We start from the raw sequence: 20,056 nt of genomic DNA on the forward strand, positions 1-20,056 counted from the left end.
TTGCTATTGTGTTTCGATTGTTGGATCGATTAGAATTAATTAGCTTCCTTTGTTGCACGTGGCAACTGGCTGTTTCTATTATTGCAATAGACCTGTTAATATGTAGCTGATGAGCAATTATAATTTGGAGGATACCGTGGCTATCTAAGTCCTGTTGGGTAGTTAGAATCCAAAAAGTCTGACAACCAATAGCAGGTCAGTCCTGGCCGGTAGTCAGAAGCCAGAAAGTCTGACAACCAATCTTATCAAGGAGTATCGGATTGCTCGGGTAACTAGGTTGAGGAGGTCAGATAGGGCAGTCCCTTTCAACCTTATCAATAGACCCCAACATATTTGAGAAACGGCTAGACAGATCATGACTTGATGATGATGAAAGAAAGGAAAGAAAAGCTAATATCAAAGGATCAAATTAAATTCCGAAAGTTTCATACAACGGAAAGGTTACGCATAATAATATTTCTATGTAAACGGACATGCATAACTCTGTGAGTACCACGATTTATTATGAGATGGTTATTTAATAGATCAGAAGCGCCGGCAGGTCGTGATGAACGTGACAGCCGTAGCTTCCTATCGACGTTAATTATAACTGCAGTTATGCAATTAACTTATGTTTAGTTAGGATTTAATTTCCTTAGTAAATCTGCATTTTAAACTGAATTGCATGTAGTGTCCTAGTAAGCTGGTTGTTAAAATATTATGCTCAGCGAAATGTTTCCTAGTTATTATTTAACTGAGTAAAGTTATAGGAAATGTGGCATTGCTTCCATGTTTATGTTCCAAATTATGTACTGTAAGTATATTTATTTTAAAATTGTAATAAAAATAAATAATAATTTCTCTTTGAAACCCAGAGTTAAAATTGACGAAATATTAGAAGTATAAATGTAGGACGCTCGTTGATGTCTTTTACTCCACTGAATCGAAACCAAAATAGAATGCTCTGATTGCTCAGCATAATGCTGATACATAACTGCATAATTATTATTTCGAGTAAAAAAAAATATCTTTAAGTTAATAATCCTTTTATTAAAAGCAAACATCATATTAATTCATAAAGCTTATTGCAAGAACCTAAATTAATTCTCAAATACCATAAATTGTTCCAAGTAATGCATTTGCAAGGCTCATATTATTATGTATCAACAGCTAAATCTATGCGTGTCCTTCACTGTGCTAACAGAGTCGGCAAACGCACTTGGACCTTGATGCACGCGTTGTGGCGTAGCGTCGGCAAATATAACGCTAGTACTTGTAGCGTTAGCAAATAAATCGGTGATTTGCTTGGGTAATTACTTGGGTACTTGTGAGTCCTGCTTCGTTTAGCTGTGTGTAATTTTGTTTTTTATTTGACTGTTTTTGGTGAAATAAAATGGGTTAGATCATCATCTGCCTAGCCTTATCCCAATTATGTTGGGGTCGGTTTCCAGTATAATCGGATGCAGCTGAGTGCCAGTGGTTTACATGAAGGGACTGATAGATAATATGTCGTATGTTCGATAATATGTGTGAATTACCACAGAGATGGATTTTTTGAGTGAGGTACTGAATACAATACTTTAAAATTTAAAAACAAATACATTAAAAAACACCAATAAAACGATGATCTAATGAGAATGTTCACATAAAAATTTTCAAAATACGATAAGGTTTACGTTTTGACGAATACTAATGGGTGACTCTTAACATAAACAACATATTTTAGCCTAAATTAATTGTGACTTTTGACCTTTTAGGGTACTTTAATAAAGCGAAAGAATCCTTTTATCATGACCATTGACCAATCGAGATGTAATATTAAGTTTAATTGCATATTATTATTTATTTATTAGTTTCTTTCAACATACTCCATATACAGTTAATTCGCATAAAACTACTTTGAAATTATTACTTTATTTGGTAGAACTGTCTAAATATGGATTATTTAATAACATAATTTTAAACATCTTTACTTTTATGGTGTATTAGCTAAGAATGAATAAACATCAAAAATTAAATAGTTAAAATCTTTAATTTAAGCAAACTGCTAACACGTATCATTTACAAAATAAAATATTGCTAAAACTTATTATAGTAATTAGAATATTATGTAAAAATATTCAGAAGCGACGTTTAACTGGTCCCTTTCTTAATGAAATATACGGAACCCCAAAAACAGTACCAAATCACGCACTTGTGATTTTTCCCACTAATGAAAGCTCACGTGCGCTTTACATAACACACAAAAGCTTTCTAACCTAACCTTGGTACTAACACTCGGCATTCCGTGACTCATTACGAGCAGTTTCGCAACACCCTGTGCATGCCCTTAGAACACAAACAACAATAGAATATCGACCTTGTGTAAGCACCATTAAATCTTAAATTCAATTGTTCTACATTCGACGTCACGCTTCAAACAAATTTGAGCTTTATTTTTATTATGTTAAGTTCCATTTTTGATTGAGCGTGTTGTGTGATTGCATGAACTAATTTTTATGGGAATATGTACTTTATTTGTTTTAGATTAAAGTAGGTTTTTTGTTGAATGTTGGTCTGGAAGTGAACGTAAACAGAAGTGGCATAAGGAAAAATGGTTCAAATTTTCGTGTTGCTGTACAAAATGTAATTATAAATATGTAAGAATTGTTTGCGGTTATAATAATAGTGTTAAGTGCTGTGTCGTGGGATACAGGTTTATTTCCTTAGTACTATGTTATTTTACAATGTGATGTGGAAGGTTTATATGAAGTATACATAACACAAGGACTGCTTCAATTGCATAAAATACTCGGTCAGTAAATATATTAATCAATCTTTTAGAAGTTTTTGAAAACAGAACTCACTTGAATCTAACATGACCGACTTTTCTTAAAAATCCAGGTTGTAAGTTAGCCATTAACATCTAATACAACATATGGCTAAGAACATGGCTTTGAAAAGACCACAACAACACTTTTCAGGTTTTGAAACCTCCCACATTAATTTCAGCCTTCATAAATGCCTAATGTCCACCTTCAATCAATGACATTCCTACAACATCGGAAGTTATCGAAATTATTCGTACATAACACGTTCGGGTACTTTCGGCTATCTCCGGTGGACTTCGGCCATTGTTCGACCAGTCAACCTCGACTCACTGATCCAGTTATGTCATAATCATCGAACCAGATTAGATGTAGTTGACACACTGCCTTATCTGTGACGTAATGAGAGTGAAATTAAGTCATAATTGTTTATTTTTACTCAGCATAATGTTGAGTAATAATTGTGTTTAAGATTAATTAATGGTAGTGGAGTAGTGGGTTAGGTTAATAATGTTAATGTCCGTTAATGTAAATCTCGTTTAAAGAGTCAACAAAAATAGTTGCGTTAAAACTTATTAAATGGGTGACCTCAAAAAGGCAACTATTCATTCAAATAAACACAATCGGATGATAAAAATGAAAATTAAATTGCCAAACACTAATAAATTAATTTCATCACTCAACTTCTAGACAAACATTACAGAAAAAATACAAATTCCGCGAAAAATCATTTAACTTGACGCCATCACGCCCACGCAGTCGATCTATTTATTCAAATAGTGCCCCAAATATGGTTGCCACCGTCAATATAACGTATAAATCTAGATATTATTGAGAAAGGACTGTTAAAGCCTGGTACTATTGACCTCCGCCAAGGCTTTCGAGTTTTGTGCTGGTGACATTCAGACGTACGTATAATACGGATGTGTTACAGTTATTGTTCGATACAGGTGAGCGTGTAAGGGGGTCTGAAGTTGTGGGTGGGCGGAGTGTGTCAATAATCGTGTCTGCGTATCACGGCATTGGCAAGCCCAAGTTTATCAACAACATAAGCGGCAGTTTATTTTTACACAATTTCTCACTATGAATTTTGACATTCAATTTTCAAAGCAAAACAGTCTATCAACATCTTCCTAGCGTTTTCCTAACTATGTTGGGGTCGGCTTCCAGTCTAACCGGATTCAGCTGAGTACCAGTGTTTTACAAGGAGCGACTGCTTATCTGTCCTCCTCAACCCAGATACCCGGGCAAAGCAAACAGTTGTCTTACGGAAAAACTTTTCCAAAAAAAACAAAAGATATAACAAACGTAAGATATTCGCGCACAATCACACATACTACATACTGGTCAAACTGAGAACCTTTTTTTTTGAAATCGGTTAAAAACTGTCGTTTATCTTGTCGGTGTACTTGGACCTCAGGCTGTTAGTTTGTTTATTACAAGATTAGTTTAGTAGGTTGTACTTCCGTAATGAGAATAGCCTACATATTATGTATGGGTAATTTAGTATGTAGATTTATGCTGCACATACTTTCAAAGCTACTTTATTGTGCTTGGTTATTTTTTACAATGTTACACACGGGATTATCATGTTTATTTTTTAGCTTTATTCAATTCTATCCTGTATTTATCAGTAACAGCTCCAAGGTCTGGATAACCGATATTATATATCTCAGTCTAATAACAGTTTACCATTTAATCCCTCATGGAGATTCTTTATTTGCAAAAACAAGTATCCTTGATTGAATTCAGCTGATAACAGGTTGGCCTTCTAAGCCTGTTCTTCGTGTAATTATATAAATCACAGCGAACCCCTTTGCTTGTGGAATAAAACCATATATTGGTTTGCAAATTATATTTTGACGAATGCACCTAATTCTTGATATGAAATATGGAATCACAGAACAATTCAAAAAGAAACAAGATTGTTTACATTTTATATATGAGTATATAAAAAAAAACTAAAATGTTATTACCACAGAAGTTTTTGCGAATTATTTTGCTATCGCCTACAATCTCATCTTTATAACAATAACAATATTAACCTCAACCTCTCCATCTTTACAGATCCACGAGCACATGACACCTGAAGAGCTCCAGTCAGTCTTCCACGTAGACCATCACACCCTCGTGCCTCCATACCACCTGGTGCAGCTCACCCACCACCTAGCCCGGCGGCACGTCGCACCCGGCCACCAGACCAACATCATAACACCAGCAAACGCCAAAACCCCCCACGAAAAACCCTCAAAAAAACAATGGAAGACCGAAACCAGTCCACCGTCATTGCTAAACGATGAAATGTTTGTCAAAGCGAAAGAAAATATCAAAGACGTTGATATCATAGGAGATTTGAACAACACAGTTAGTGTAAACTTTGACGTGACAAATTCTAGTGAGATTAGTGACAGTGCTAGTGTTTTAAGTGATTTAGAAAGGTTGGTTGAAGGTCAGGAGGTTGATGTGCATAAGATCGACTTGGAGGCGTTTGGGAGGCAGCTGAAGTTGGTGCTGAAGAAACAGGAGGGGCTGCTGAAGAAGGATGGCTTGAGGATGTGGAAGGCGCACCAGAATGAGTCGCAGCCACATGGGGTGGATTATGAGGAACTGGTTTCGGTAAGTCTTTAACTTTTCTTCTTTAACTTTTGTCTTTAGTTTTCTAATAAGTTTTCTGTTATAGGTATGTTTTACTAACACTCTATGGATTATTTTTTATCCGAAATAAAAGTATTATAATATTATAATATTTTTACAGATATACCTACTTTTTGGTACACAAATAAGATAAATGATAAAGGGAGATATAGAAAAAATATTGAGGAGTACAATTAGGCCTATCCTTTGGGAATATACCATAGAAAATTCTAACTCCCATGTTATTCCTCATTTTGAGTGAAACATACGAGAATTTCACATGGCAAGGTGTATCAATTGTAGGAAATTGACTTATTCTCTTTAAGAAAAGTACTAGTCTGTCAGGCAATATTTCTCAATTTTAATTATTGTTTAATCTTCCGTCATAATTTTCTTGGTAATCAAGATTTGAATACGTCGTAAAGTTAATAGCAAATTATATCGATTTGAATAATCGATTCACATTCCCAAGAGATAACAATCGTTCACCCATATACGGTTATTACCGAGTGAAAAGCGAAAACCCAATCGATATCGTTCGGAAATAGTAAACAATGCGGAGAAGTGACAACATTAATTATAACTTGCGGAGGTCGGATTAATTAGGGCTGACACGAGAATCATATAAACAACTGACTTCTTGTATATTTATTCTTCTAAGAAATCAGAGATTATACCTACTACTACACGTATGCGCAATTATCTACAATTTGTTCATATTTTTGTGATTATTCTAGATTCAATTGTAGATTCAAGCCCTCAAAGAAACAAAGATCTCAACGATTTCTGAACGAACACACATGTAAGGAGTCAAACTTCAAAATTGCTCTTGCTAAATTATTTCTAGAATCTGAGAAAGGACGTAGGCTAATCCAGGTACAAAAGTAATCCCTCGGAAAATTGAGTGAAACATATAGGTAAAGAAAATGTGCATCTATATACATATATACACACTATTAAAAATATTCAAAATGCAAACAGCAACAAAAAATCTATATTTCCAATACATCAACAATTACCCTTTACTTCATAACAATTAAGCCTACAAGCACCAACCAAGTCTCAGATCTTGTAACAACCCTACACTAAACAATAGTTCTATGGCGGATGATACAAAAAGTCGAGCAGCTCGTCTTCGGTGAAAGCGGGTTCCCACGGAGGTCTTATCTAACCATGAAGTAGCTATGTACAGAGAAATAGCCTGGGGGATGGAAAAACTATAGATACCTCTAGTTTACATTTTCTTTTGGTTGATATAGTGAAGCTTAGTGAAGTTATTGGAAAAGCATTTGAGTTTGGAAGACTAAATGTCGTTTGGTTTCTTTTGTAGACGGTAAAATATTGTCGGAAACGTGCGCCAGTCGAAAAAAAAATATTAACAATTTATTCTAAAAAAGATTTTTATCAGATCCCTTTTTTGAAAGGAATCACAAGAATGTACTTACTTTTTTGTTCACATTAATTTTTGATCAATTTCGTATCACTATGTATCCTGACTCGGCCTTTTCCTAACATCTAGTGTATGTTTCGTACAAATATCATCATCACCTTTAGGTATATTCCTTCCACCTTTGGAAAATCGTTTATTCTTCGAGTCAAATAAAATTAAGCATAATAAGATTTAGGCTACGCGTTTTTTACCGATCTGACATTTTTAGTTTTTTATCGAACTGACAATTTATTGTTTGTAACTGAATTTATTCAACAATTTTAGAAAATCCATTATTCAAACGATCCACAAAAGATGACATTCAAATGAAATCTGGTTCTAAAAAGTCAATTTCTAGTCAAAGTCTATAAAATATAATAACAAAACGTTTCGACAAACTATGACAACAGTATTCTCAATAGGATGTTTTGAAATGATTTCTTACAAAAGACGTTTTAAAGAAATATCACAATATTGAAGAAACTAACTGGCTTGTAAACCTTTAATTAATACATAACTGTGCTCATTACATAATTTATGTGAACACCATAAGAACAATAAATTGGTTTTGATTTGGTACACGGAGAACAAAATGACTAGCGGAGATGTCATTATGCAAAATCTCCTAAGAAAGTATCACGCCAAAATTAGGGTGTTCGGGGGATGTCTTCTACGGAACCCGGACATTATTTCCAAATAAAATCACCTATCAATCAAGATCAATCATTGACTTTGTTTTGATTTGGCAAGGAACCCGAACGTCTTGTTACTTGTAATAACTGATCACGGCTATCGTACGTCACTCGACATACAAGAAGGCGCCTGGTTTTATTTGTCTGTAGTTTCATAAGCATTTGATTCTTCATGTTTTTAACATGTAAGGGAAACAAGCTTTTCCCGGCAATAATTTCCGTTAGTTTCACTAATGCTAATGCTAATAATACAATCCAGGATGTATTAAAAGATGTTCTTACTATGCAAACATCTAAGTAATAATCAAAAATATTGAGTCATTTCTAATCTCTCCAATTTTTTGCCGACTTTCCAAAAAGTAGGAGGTTTGTTTTTTATGACTGTTTTCTGCGTACCTCTACTTAGATTATTTTGGTTTTGTATATGAAACAGGTTTTAATAGAAATGCGTGAAAACCATAGCTAAATTGTATTTGAAAGCCCTTTTTATCCCCATTTTCATCCTCACCCAATACCTATATGCGCTCAATCTTATCTCGTAAATAAATACGCTACTGTTTTGTATTCTATAAGCAATTTAATTTGCGAACTAGAGCAGTTTCGTTAATAAAACGTTATGCATTCCAGTTCATTATTATTGAAGTGTTATCGCCGTCAAAACGGTTAATTTATAGAGATTTTTGACATTAAAATATATAATGTTGATTGTTTTCTATAAAAAATATGCGTAATTATTTTCAAATTTTACAGTTTTTTTTTTCTCGCTTTAACACTAATTATTAGAAATCCAAACTATTCATAATATTTCAATAAAGTATTTAAATTCTATCTCTAACCGCAAATCATATGACTGATTCATAAGAGAATCTCGGCTTAGGAATATTGATACACAAAATTCCATTACTATTTAAAATGAGAACACACATAAGAACTCATTACACTAAAAACCATAGAGAATCAACTTTACAATTCAATACTCAAACAAGGTTAGTCAAAAACAAATCATAGTGGATTCGTATTACTATTAGCATATTATCTGTAATACTGACGTTGAGATGTCTACGTCTGGTTCTAGATCTAGACTTTATTACCATAAATACATAATGTAAGCCGTAGAGCCCAAAATGGTGTCAAAACGAAATAAACACGTTTTTAGTACAGCTGTTTGTAGGTATGTGTGTTTGTTTACCTTGATCGTAAATGCGAGATTCAAATACCTAGATCGAGGTTAGGTTAGGGTTTGTATTTAGAACTTTAGATTCTAGTGAACTGCTACAAAAAAGTTAAACAGGCGTTGTCAAGTGTTTGAGAATAATTTGTATGTACCTTTAAACACGTGACGAACGCCTGTTTAACTTTTTTGTAAAGTAGTAAGAGCCTAGGTTTTTTTATGAGTTATTTTTATATTAATAGCCTATTGAAATAGATGCAAATCACACAGTTTTGTTTACAATTAACTCCTTTAAAAAAAAAAAAAAGTTCACATAATTTACAGACTTTTGCGTCAAATGTGTCCTAATGAGGTAGGTTTTATAACCTAACCGTAATATTTTATTATATATTTAGTACAAGCTTCCGCGGCTTCGCCCGCGTGGTGTGTTGATAAAAAGTAGCCTATGAGTTAATCCAGGGTATCACCTATCTACATACTAAATTTCAATCAAATTGGTCCAGCCGTTTTTGCGTGATTGAATAACAAACATACATCCATACATTCTCACAAACTTTCACATTTATAATATAAAGTAGGATTGCTTTAGGGAGGATTGATTAACATCAAAAACAGAATAATCATTGATCAGCGATATTTAATATTTTTAATTTATCAAAAAGGCTTCGATATCAATTTGATATAATATCAGCATCAAATGAACATGATTTTGTTAATCAGTTTTTAATCGAAAAGAATTTATCCAAAGCTGTCTGTATCAATTACCGCTCCGATTACTTTAGGGTCATCTGCAGATCTTAATTTTGATAAATAAATATAGCGAGCTTTTATTCGACTTATATTGGGTTTATTTGCGTCAGTAAATACGTCAATAATAAGGTTAAATGTGGACACAATTTTGATCATCATCATCGCTCTTATCTCGTCTGTTTATTGAGAAAATGCCAATTATTATTTTTGCCTTGATAAGTAAAAGAGTCAGCCAATATTTTAGAATGATGTGAATAATAAACATTTTTTTTTTATACAATCTCGATTCCTAAAGTCTGTAGTTAGCTGACATCCTCCTTTTATTAAACTTCATAATATGTAGCTCATGCGATTGTCTATGGTTGCCGTTCTTGTATTTTATAGTCGGGGAAGAATTTCAGAAATAGAACTAGTGCACAAGAACTAGAACTTGAAAACAAACATTATTTCGCATTGTTTCCAATTTTTTTTTTTGCGAAATGTAAACAGAAACAAAATGTAAAATAAGCACTCGTTCGTTTATTTTAATTTACAATATTCAAGGTGCAGTAAATAAAATAATAGTTACATAACTGGACCAGACCGAATGCATTATTTAAGAACACAGTTACTTCAGAGTACATCAACTAGTTATTTTAATAGGAACACGCCCAGATTATATAGTTAAGAATATTGATGAAGCGAATATTTGAATAGAACTGTTACATTGAATAATAATAATTGATAGTTGATTGTCTATGAATAGTTTTTTTTTTATATATATTTTTGTTTATGATTCAAAATGGATGAATTTGTGTCGAGAAGTTCTGCTTAAGCCGTGTATCCATGACGTCAAAATTATAATATGGGAAAAGGCTAGGCAGTTTATGAATTTAAAGTAGCAAAAGCAAGTTAAAAAATTGCCTTAAAATATCAAAGTTTTAACTTGCATGTGTTAAAATAAATAAAAACAAATTCAATGACATATTTGTGTTATTTCGATACAAATGTCGAGAAAAAGAAACGAAATGTAAATTAATTTATGCATAATAAAGTAGAATTTAATTTCTTCATTAGAATCATTTTCATAAAAAAAACTAATATCAAAAACACTCTCTTTGTCTATGGTTTTTATTTTTATTTCGAAAGACACGTTTTTATTCGCGTGGCCATACATGTGATAATAATTATCAAATCATTTCTATCTCATAAAACCATTAGAATTTATGATACGATTATAGAATTAATTAGATTTAAATTCTTTTGATTTGTTTTTTTTTTTTATTATGATCAAGTTTTTTTTTGTGTTTAACGTTCGGGTCTACTGAATGGGCTAGATTTTTGAAATTTCCAAAAAATGTGATATTCTTACGTAGGTTTAAGAAATTACAAATATTTTCTCTGTTAAAAAAAAAACTAGAGACAGTTGTGTTTTTTTTTACATTCGATTTCAGAAATGCATTACCTACTACTTCTTGGCAATTACATAATATTAGTTTAGAATAACAATATTAACTTAATTAAAAATTAAATCCATATAACACAAACTGATCATATTTATATCATATGGAAAATGAATCTAATATGAATTTATTTATTGGTGTGTTTCGTCAAATTGACATCATAAAGAAAAACCGCCATGTTTGAATTTGTTATTTATGTTAACAAACTGCTCTATATTAATAGTTAATATTTAACGACAAGCTAATCACAATAATTTTATTTAAAATGCCAAAGTTTGTGCGTGTGTATGTTTTTACTTCTTCACGCGCAAACGGCTCAACGGATTTTTATGAAACTTGACAGTAATATATATAGCATAAATTAATATCAGAATAATATAATGCCTATGGGCTACCTCTTACCTGGATGCGGTTTAGTTCCTTTGATAAACAGGCAAACCACCGGCCGAAGCTAGTTTGAACATATTTAGGTATTGCTTGACCTTCTTCATTGATCATTTTGATTTTTCATTCTTATAATGAAAAATCTATTTTAAGAAAAAGGTTGGGTCAAAAATAGTACCATCTCATCTTATTCTTCCAGTGACCAACCACACAGAAATGTACAAACAATCCGTAGAAAATAATCGAAGATTTTGTAATCTGGTCACAATTTTGCAAACGATCATCAAACTCATTTGTGATTTAAATAAAATCTTGTTATTGAAATGAGGTAAGTTTTTATTCTACGCTCGCTGTGCACACGTGGCTAGAACTAGCGAATTTGTACATCCATATAAATTAGCATATTATACGGTATTGGCTGAATATATGTACGTCTAGAATATCGGATTGATAATTTCGCTAGATTTACGCGGCGTTCGTGTAATAATTCAGAGGGATTTTTTTCTTCTTGGAACTACGTAGGTATTTTAATGTAGTGTTGTAGAAAAAAGTCGTTAGTATTTTGACGAAAGTCGATTTTGTAATCGGCGCTGTGATCCGTCATTTTCAAAATGTTTGTTTGACTAATCCTCTTGTAACTTTCTGTAATTATAACCAAACGTAGCTAGCCGTCAAATCGTTGATTTGACCAATGGGCAGCCAGTTGATAGTTGATGGTTTTGTTATAGTTATGTAGCACTAGGTTCACCAATCAAGAAAGAGCACAAAATTATGATTCAGTATTGAACCTCCTTAAGCCCAGCTCGTACCACATTTCAGTCGTTTATCGAGCTTTTTGACACAAAACCAATAATTTATGGTCGCTGTATCCATAAGCATGCATTCCTGAGATTTGATCCTGAATTTATAGGTAAGGTTTCTCTTACAGAAATGTGCAATGCGCAAGAAAGTTGCAGTTATGGTGCAGTCAATTTGCGCTCGAGTAAAAATATTTTTGTTTTGTTAGCTTACATGTCAAAAGCGCGTTTTCCCATTCTAAATTGTCTATTGGTCTATTGCCAACTTTTTTCAGCGTTGACATTGTTATATAAGAAAATACACAAAACCAGTTAGTTACTTAGCATTATTAGTTACTTGTCATTTTCAAACTAGTTAATACAATGATGGCTAAGATTGAAAGGCGGATAAAAATTAAACCCCCTGGGGAAACACACAAAATAACATTATTATTATAGACTAGCTTCTGCCCGCGACTTCGTACGCGGATCCTGTCCCTTATGCCAGCGACTACGGGGTCAGCAAAATCAAAGATCGTCTGATATAGAATTTTAAGGGCCCGTTGACTTGAAAACAACGGAATACGCATAGCCATTACAACAGAAACGTACCGTACGTATGTGGCAAAAATATTACACGTATTAATTACGTAAAAAAACATTAAATGTTACTGAGATGACAAAGTCGTGATGACTTAGTGGAAGTCGTGGTGGTTTAGTGGGTAGAGAACCAATCTCTCAAGTATGAGCGTGCGTCTTTGATTCCAGATCTGGCAAGTACCTGCCAATGCAAATTTTCTAAGTTCGTATTTTCTTTCTACGTACATTTTGGATACCAATGACCGTTATTTGGAGGGGATTTTAAACTGTAGGTTCCGGCTGTCATTGAACATTCTTGGCAGTCGTTATGGGTAGTCAGAAGCCAGTAAGTCTGACCAGTTTTACCAAGGGGTGTTGGGTTGAGCGGGTAACCGGGTTGTGGAGGTCAGATGGGCAGTCGCTCCTTGTAAAACACTGGTACTCAGTTGCATCGTGACTGGAAGTCGACCCTAACATAATTGGGACAAAGGCTCTTGAGATAATAACGACAATAATAATGATATATAAGCACCGCAGGACATCTGAGGCTGATGACGGGGAGTAGCGACCCCGCGGGGCTATATATACTGAGTCCTCCAAGGAGAGTATACTGTCCCCAATCTCCGGCCGGTCGGAGTGAACCATGACGGTGGTAGGTCTCACGCCTCTGGCTTGGCTTGGCCGTCCAGAGTGGAGTCGCTGGAGCAGGGTAAGTAGCCCTGCTCGGAGGATAGGTGCCTCGTGGTAAGTGACCCACAGGGAGCGCGTAATCTGCGTTTAAAATCCGCCGAGGTATCCTCGCCCTTCAGTCGTTCATGATGTCCCTGTTGCCCTCTTGTTGCTATTCAGTGACTGATTCCCGGGGGTCTGAGTCCGAGTCTCCACCTGCCATTTTTACATGTATCTAATACATTGTCATCGGCAGGTATCCTTAGTTCGCGTAGTTTCCCCATTCCTAGTCCATTAGCATCTCATCACAATAGCCCAAGTAGTTTTCATCCATAGTTAGCAATAGTTTAGCACTGAAACGGGGAATGTACCCAAGGACTATCCTTGGGTACATTCCTATAGTGTATAAAGGGATAATCGTCGGTTTTGTGTCACCATTTCATTAAAGTTGTCTCAAAAGGGCTTCAGCGTGTTGGCTTCGGCCCCACGTTTTCCTGCCGAAAATTCGGAACTCTGTCTGGTCGGTCGGTGGTCGGTCTGGAAGAGACATACAAAATAATAATGAGATATAACGCAACAAATTCGGAGAGTGGGGGCTCGTGACGCCACGTCTAGGTATGTAAAATTTGTATTAAGCATGACTTAAAACAAAATTCAAGCGTGTTATATCTTCGTTATTATTTATTTGTGAGAAGAAGAAAAGAAAAAATACGTGCCCATTATTTTAGGGTTATCTAAAAGACGGACTAATTACTTTTTTTAATTCACCATACCTATTTCATAACATTCATTTCTATACATTTTAAGACAGTGTAGTATTGCTCTTGAAGTTCCACATCAGGTGTTCCAGATCTTCGGTGTTTATTCGTCAATAGAGAGTGCTTATCAGATTGAACCACTTTTGCTAAAACGTCATATTTTTGTATGCTATAGTCTAGCTGGGCACCTAGGGTTCCACATCAGGTGTTTTACATCTTCAATTTTTATAAGTCAACAGAGAGTGCTTATCAGATTGAACAACTTTTGCTGAAACGTCATACCTCTATATGCTATAGTCTAGCTGGGCCCCTGGACTTCCACATCAGGTGTTTTAGATCTTCAATTTGTATAAGTCAATAGAAAGTGCTTATCAAATTGAACAACTTTTGCTAAAACGTCATACCTGTATATGGTACAGAGAAGCTGGGCTCTTGGGGTTCCACATCAGGTGTTCCAGATCTTCAAATTTATTATCTCAGCTGAAAATGCTCATCACATGAAACAATTTTTGCCATGGCACCATTTTTGTATCTCTTATAGTTTTGTTGGTCTGTTGGTGTTCTGCATCAGGTCTTCAAGTTTCGAAGATAAATTATAGCCTATATGTTGACCAGGCTTAATACTGATACAACAAAGAAAAAGTCATTGAAATCCGTTCAGTAGTTCCGAAGATTAGCGTGTACAAACAAACAGACATACAGACATACAGACATACAGACATACAGACATACAGACAATTTTTTTTTTTTGGATTTGTGCTCCATTACTGTTTCTAAACCCCACCCAATTATTATTTTTTTAATATATTCAATGTACAGACACACTTTTTTTACAGATTTATTATATGTATAGATAGACTGGTATAATTTTTCCAAAACCACATAATTCTGCATGTATTTTGTTGAAAAATAATACCTAATATAAAAATCTTTGACGTAGGTAAGATTTTGATTTTGGACAAAAGCTTTCTTAAGCTAAGGCCAACTTAATTTTATTTATGGCTAAGTTTAGCCATTTATATCCTATAATGTATACGATTATCCATGATTATGAATATTTTTACAATTTAGATGGGCTATTACTTTATCTTTGCATATATTTGCGAGCTCTATAAGCACGTGGTATAATTGTTTATGATATATTCTGACAGTACCTAGTTCTACTTGGTTGTGGTTTTGACAGTTGTTTTTTTTAAAGTGGTGGGGTATAATGGCGGCTGATCCTTTGGGATTTTTAGTTATTTTTAAATACAAAAAGTTGTTTTAAAGACGTCATTTTATTATTATTTTAGTTAGAAAATAAGATCGCAAAGTTTTGATTTACAAAGCAAGTAAAGCAACCTATTGCTAAAGTTTGCTTTATTTAAACAAAAGAGGTGGTAAATCAATCAACCCCTTTGGCAAGATTAAGAGATATTACTAATTAAAAAATATATACATATATATAAAGTTATTAAGTAAGTGATATAAAGTGTTATTCAATAAGCAAACTTTACCACAAATAAAAGGAAAGATATTTAGCAGCCAGCGGTCAAAATAAACATTAGAGATATAAAAAAATGCGTGAAATAAAAACACCATGATTAGAAATGATAATGTTACCTCATTAGCGATCACGTGCATCTGCGCACTGGCCCGTGATGACGTCATGCGCGTCTGTAAACACACATGTTGACTACTTAGAGTGTCTACACAACCGGACACGCTAATACTGAGTCTTCCCTTCTAGTACCAAAGGTTCTAGAGTGTCGCTTATATTGGTCATGTGTGAAAATGCGTGTTTGTTAGTTTTATCGTGAGTATGAGTAACGATGTGATGGAAAGTGTATCGGTAAGTGAGTTGTCACTATTTGTTGCTTTTCCTCCGGCGAGTAAATTGGCAGACTGTTTCGTGTAGACATTGTGCGGTTACGGTGTCTCTAGTTGATTTAATGCTCTAAGGTGGACTGTGATGTGTGTGCTTATGTTAAAGGATATAATTACTTAATTAAATATAAGTTATACGTTTTTAGTAATGCCAGTTACATAAGTAATATGATAGATATATAAGCTATTTGCTTTTAAACGCAAAGTCTTAAACATTTATTTAAACTATACTCATTTTAATAAGCACTTTTCGCAATAAATATTACACTAACTTCGGGCAGCAAATAAACTCGAAATTGAGACTACATAGTGCTAGCTGCAAACTCCATAGTTTTTCTAACAAATTAAAAAGTTTACCTAATTTACTTAGAATGTAGTTTTCTATTTAGCAACATTCAGAAGACTCCTCTTCATGATGTCCTCTTAGCCGATTATCGGCTACGGCGGCTGTTTTCATATAAGGAGATTAGCCAGCTGCGCAGGACATATTATATTGCACACGCATTTGCGCAGACATATGTGCACTCACTATTCCTTCACTTTCATAGCCCGATGGGACGGCAAACTCCTCTTCATACTCAACTGACGTCAGATCGTTCCTCGCGTTACCGCTCGAATTGTTTCTCACATTAATTGCTCGAATTTATCGCATTACCAGAATACGTGCGTAATGCGAGAGCAATTGCGTAGCTCAATAGCCCACTGAAATAGGTTATTGTTTGCAAACAATTCTTTTAAAACAGGTTTAATACAAGCCTTCAATTACTCGAAGTGAGCTTTTAGTTTTTTGAAAAAGGGTAATCAAGGTTTGTATTTTGTGTTAGACCTTTTTTAACCGACTTCAAAAAAAGGAGGTTCCGGAATATGAGGTTTGTGCGTGGATCATGTTTGATTGACCCAATTTTGATGCGGTTTTCGGCATAGTATTTGTCTGACGTAGGAAGATTTACGGTATATTATTGAAGTGTCTGTCTGACTCACTGTCTTTTTCAAAATTATTAATATTGTAGGTATGGTTGTATTATCTATCTATTATCTAATGTGACATTATTAAGTCCTTCTTGATCCGTACGACATTCTGTCACACGACATACCTACTTACCTACTTCGTGTCTGAAAAAATATGACAAATATGTAAGTATTTTTATTGCATTCCCTTAACTGGCACAAAAATATGTTCTTTGTTATTATTTATTAGGACAAAAACAAACTACGGAACAGTCACTACTGTGAAATATTATCCTTTTATTACAAAAGGCGTTCCATCAAAGGTAAATGAGGCATAATAATTATTATAATAGCGTTGTTATATTAAATTATTATTATTAATGGGGGTGTAAGGAGGTCCCAATAACAACCTAGGAACTCAAGCCAACCTCACCTGCCCGTGGTACACCCTGCATTCGACAAACGAGGCTCTGGCGCCCGCCAACACGCACTGGACCAGCGCGGCGGGTTAAGGTCCAAACCCCCCTAAATATGGAAAGTACAACAACAATGCCCCAAGTTCCCGGCGACTCCAGCTACTGCGCTGGCGTTGACGGGCGCCGGCAAGGTACTGGAGTCAGGGGCCAGGTGAATCTCCGGGAGGGATCGATCAACCGTCAAACGACTCCGGCTAAAGTTTTAAGGGATTCCGGTATGCTTAATGTTCTGACATACAACGTCCGTACACTCATGAAAGACGAGCGACTTACCGAACTAGAAAATGCTCTCAAAGACATCAACTGGGACATAATAGGCTTAGCAGAGGTTAGAAGGCTAGGAGAACATACAGAAGAAAGAGACAATTCCATCTTCTTTCACTTCGGAGAAACTAACGGACTGCATGGCGTGGGGTTCATGGTTGCAAAAAAGTGGAAGGACAATATAATAGAATTTAAAGCTTACTCTGAAAGAATAGCAGTTCTCAAATTCCGTATCACTATCAAAAAAACACTAACAATCATCCAAGTTTATGCACCTACTAGTACTCATACAGACGAAGAGGTGGAGACTTTTTATGACCTACTGAACAAAGCTTGTGAAGAAAACCGAGGGACATGGAATATCATCCTGGGCGATTACAATGCAAAAATCGGTACAAGACAAGAATCCGACAACGAAACAATTTTAGGACCACATGGTTTAGGGACCCGAAATGAAAGAGGAACCCGACTAATTCAATTTGCATTTGGCCAAAACCTTATCATTGCTAACACACTATTCCCTAAAAAAGAACAGCGACGATGGACGTGGACATCACCAAATAACCGAGTAAAGAATGAAATTGACTACATACTAACATCCGATAGACAAATATTAACAGACGTTAGTGTCATCAACAAGATAAAATATAGTTCAGATCATAGACCACTTCGTACTAAGCTCAAATTTAATTTCAAAATTCATAGGGCACGAATATTTAAAGCACAGAATATTAGAAAACTAAATAAAGAAGTGCTATTAAACTGTGGCGAACAATTTAACTTAACATTGGCAAATAATTTTGAAGGACTAGATCTTAATGTCACCGAAGTAGAAGAGCAATATCAGAAAATAATTTCAGGCATCAGAAAAAGTTGTAACAGCATAAAAATAAACAAAAAGAAAAATTCTAAATTTACCATGCATACAAATAGACTAATAGACCAGAGAAATACGTACGAAATAGGATCAGAACATCACAGAATACTAGACAAACAAGTAAAAAGAGCCATTAGAAAAGACCTCAGAACTCAAAATACTCAACTAGTTAAAATTGCACTAGAGAAACACCAATCTTTAAGAGTTGCTAAACAAGGTATTTCAAAAAGCAAAGCCTGGATCAATAGTCTAAAGGACGAAACTGGCACTAAACAACACAGCAGACAAAAGATCATAGAAATATGCACAAAATTTTATAGTTCCCTATATTCCGATAATCAGCAAACAAGCACAGACCTTACATACCACCACTCGGACGACATTACACCTATCTCAAGGTCCGAAGTCCATCGAGTCCTTAAGACAATGCATTATGGTAGAAGCCCTGGAGAAGATGGCATTACTACTGAAACCTTAAAACTCGGCTCAGCTACACTTATTCCACACCTCACTAGTCTATTCAATAACATATTGAAAACCGGCAAGATCCCAGACATGATGTGCCACTCGAACATCATACTTCTTCACAAAAAAGGAGACAAAGCCGATATAAACAACTACAGGCCCATTAGTTTAGTCTCGCACATTTACAAAGCTTTCATCAAAATCCTTCACAACCGCATCGACATTCAATTAGACTCTCATCAACCACCAGAACAAGCTGGATTCCGCCCTCATTTTTCCACAACAGACCACCTCCAGTCACTTAACCAAATTATAGAAAAACACATAGAGTTCCAGAAACCATTGTACTTGGCATTCGTAGATTATACAAAGGCTTTTGACAGTATAAAACATTCAGCAATATTCTCAGCTTTAGAAGACCAAGGCATAGAAAAAACATACATAGACCTCCTGAAAGCCATATACAGCAATAGCACCGCCAACATAAAATTAGACACATCAGGCACCAAATTTCAGATACATAAAGGAGTCAAGCAGGGTGATCCGCTCTCACCAAAACTTTTTACCAGCACACTCGAAGAGGTTTTTAAGGAACTGGCCGACCCCTGGATATCGCAGGGTATCCGAGTCGGCAGTAAAATACTCACTAACCTTCGCTTCGCAGATGATATTGTCCTATTCGCACCGTCGGCAGAACAGCTGCAACAGATGCTCCAAGAGCTGAGCTCCGCCAGCCTCAAAGTCGGGCTTGTGATGAACCGGTCAAAGACTAAAGTAATGACTAATAGCGCGAAACGTAGGGTCGAGGTAGATGGGCAAGAGATACAACATGTCGACGAATACATCTACTTGGGCCAGTTAGTGTCCTTCGAAAACAGGCAAGACAAGGAAATCGACCGACGGATCGAAAACGCCTGGAAGAGCTACTGGTCCATGAAGTCGCTTATGAAGGGTGAGCTCCCTTTATCGCTGAAGCGAAAACTAGTCGACATGTGTATTCTGCCCATCCTAACCTACGGCGCTCAGACTTGGTCTTTGACCGAATCTCAGAAGTCCAGGCTAAAAGTATGCCAAAGAAGCATGGAGCGTA

The 20,056-nt window shown here is 35.2% G+C and overlaps 1 protein-coding gene across 7 annotated transcripts in view; it reads left to right on the forward strand.

Moving 5' to 3' along the window:
- LOC124641358 (A disintegrin and metalloproteinase with thrombospondin motifs 16) overlaps positions 1-20,056 on the forward strand; it is a 167,120-nt gene that overhangs the window by 115,361 nt on the left and 31,703 nt on the right. For 6 of the 7 annotated variants that reach the window (XM_047179423.1, XM_047179424.1, XM_047179420.1 and 3 more), the window contains exon 3: positions 4,854-5,402. In XM_047179423.1, the coding sequence (XP_047035379.1) occupies positions 4,854-5,402 (549 nt within the window). Of the gene's footprint in view, positions 1-1,509; positions 1,543-4,853; positions 5,403-20,056 lie in introns of those variants that run through there. The other variant, XM_047179421.1, reaches the window with a different exon arrangement.

Source organism: Helicoverpa zea, chromosome 22 (genome assembly GCF_022581195.2).
Source record: "Helicoverpa zea isolate HzStark_Cry1AcR chromosome 22, ilHelZeax1.1, whole genome shotgun sequence".
In the NCBI taxonomy this organism is placed as follows: Eukaryota; Metazoa; Arthropoda; class Insecta; order Lepidoptera; family Noctuidae; genus Helicoverpa; species Helicoverpa zea.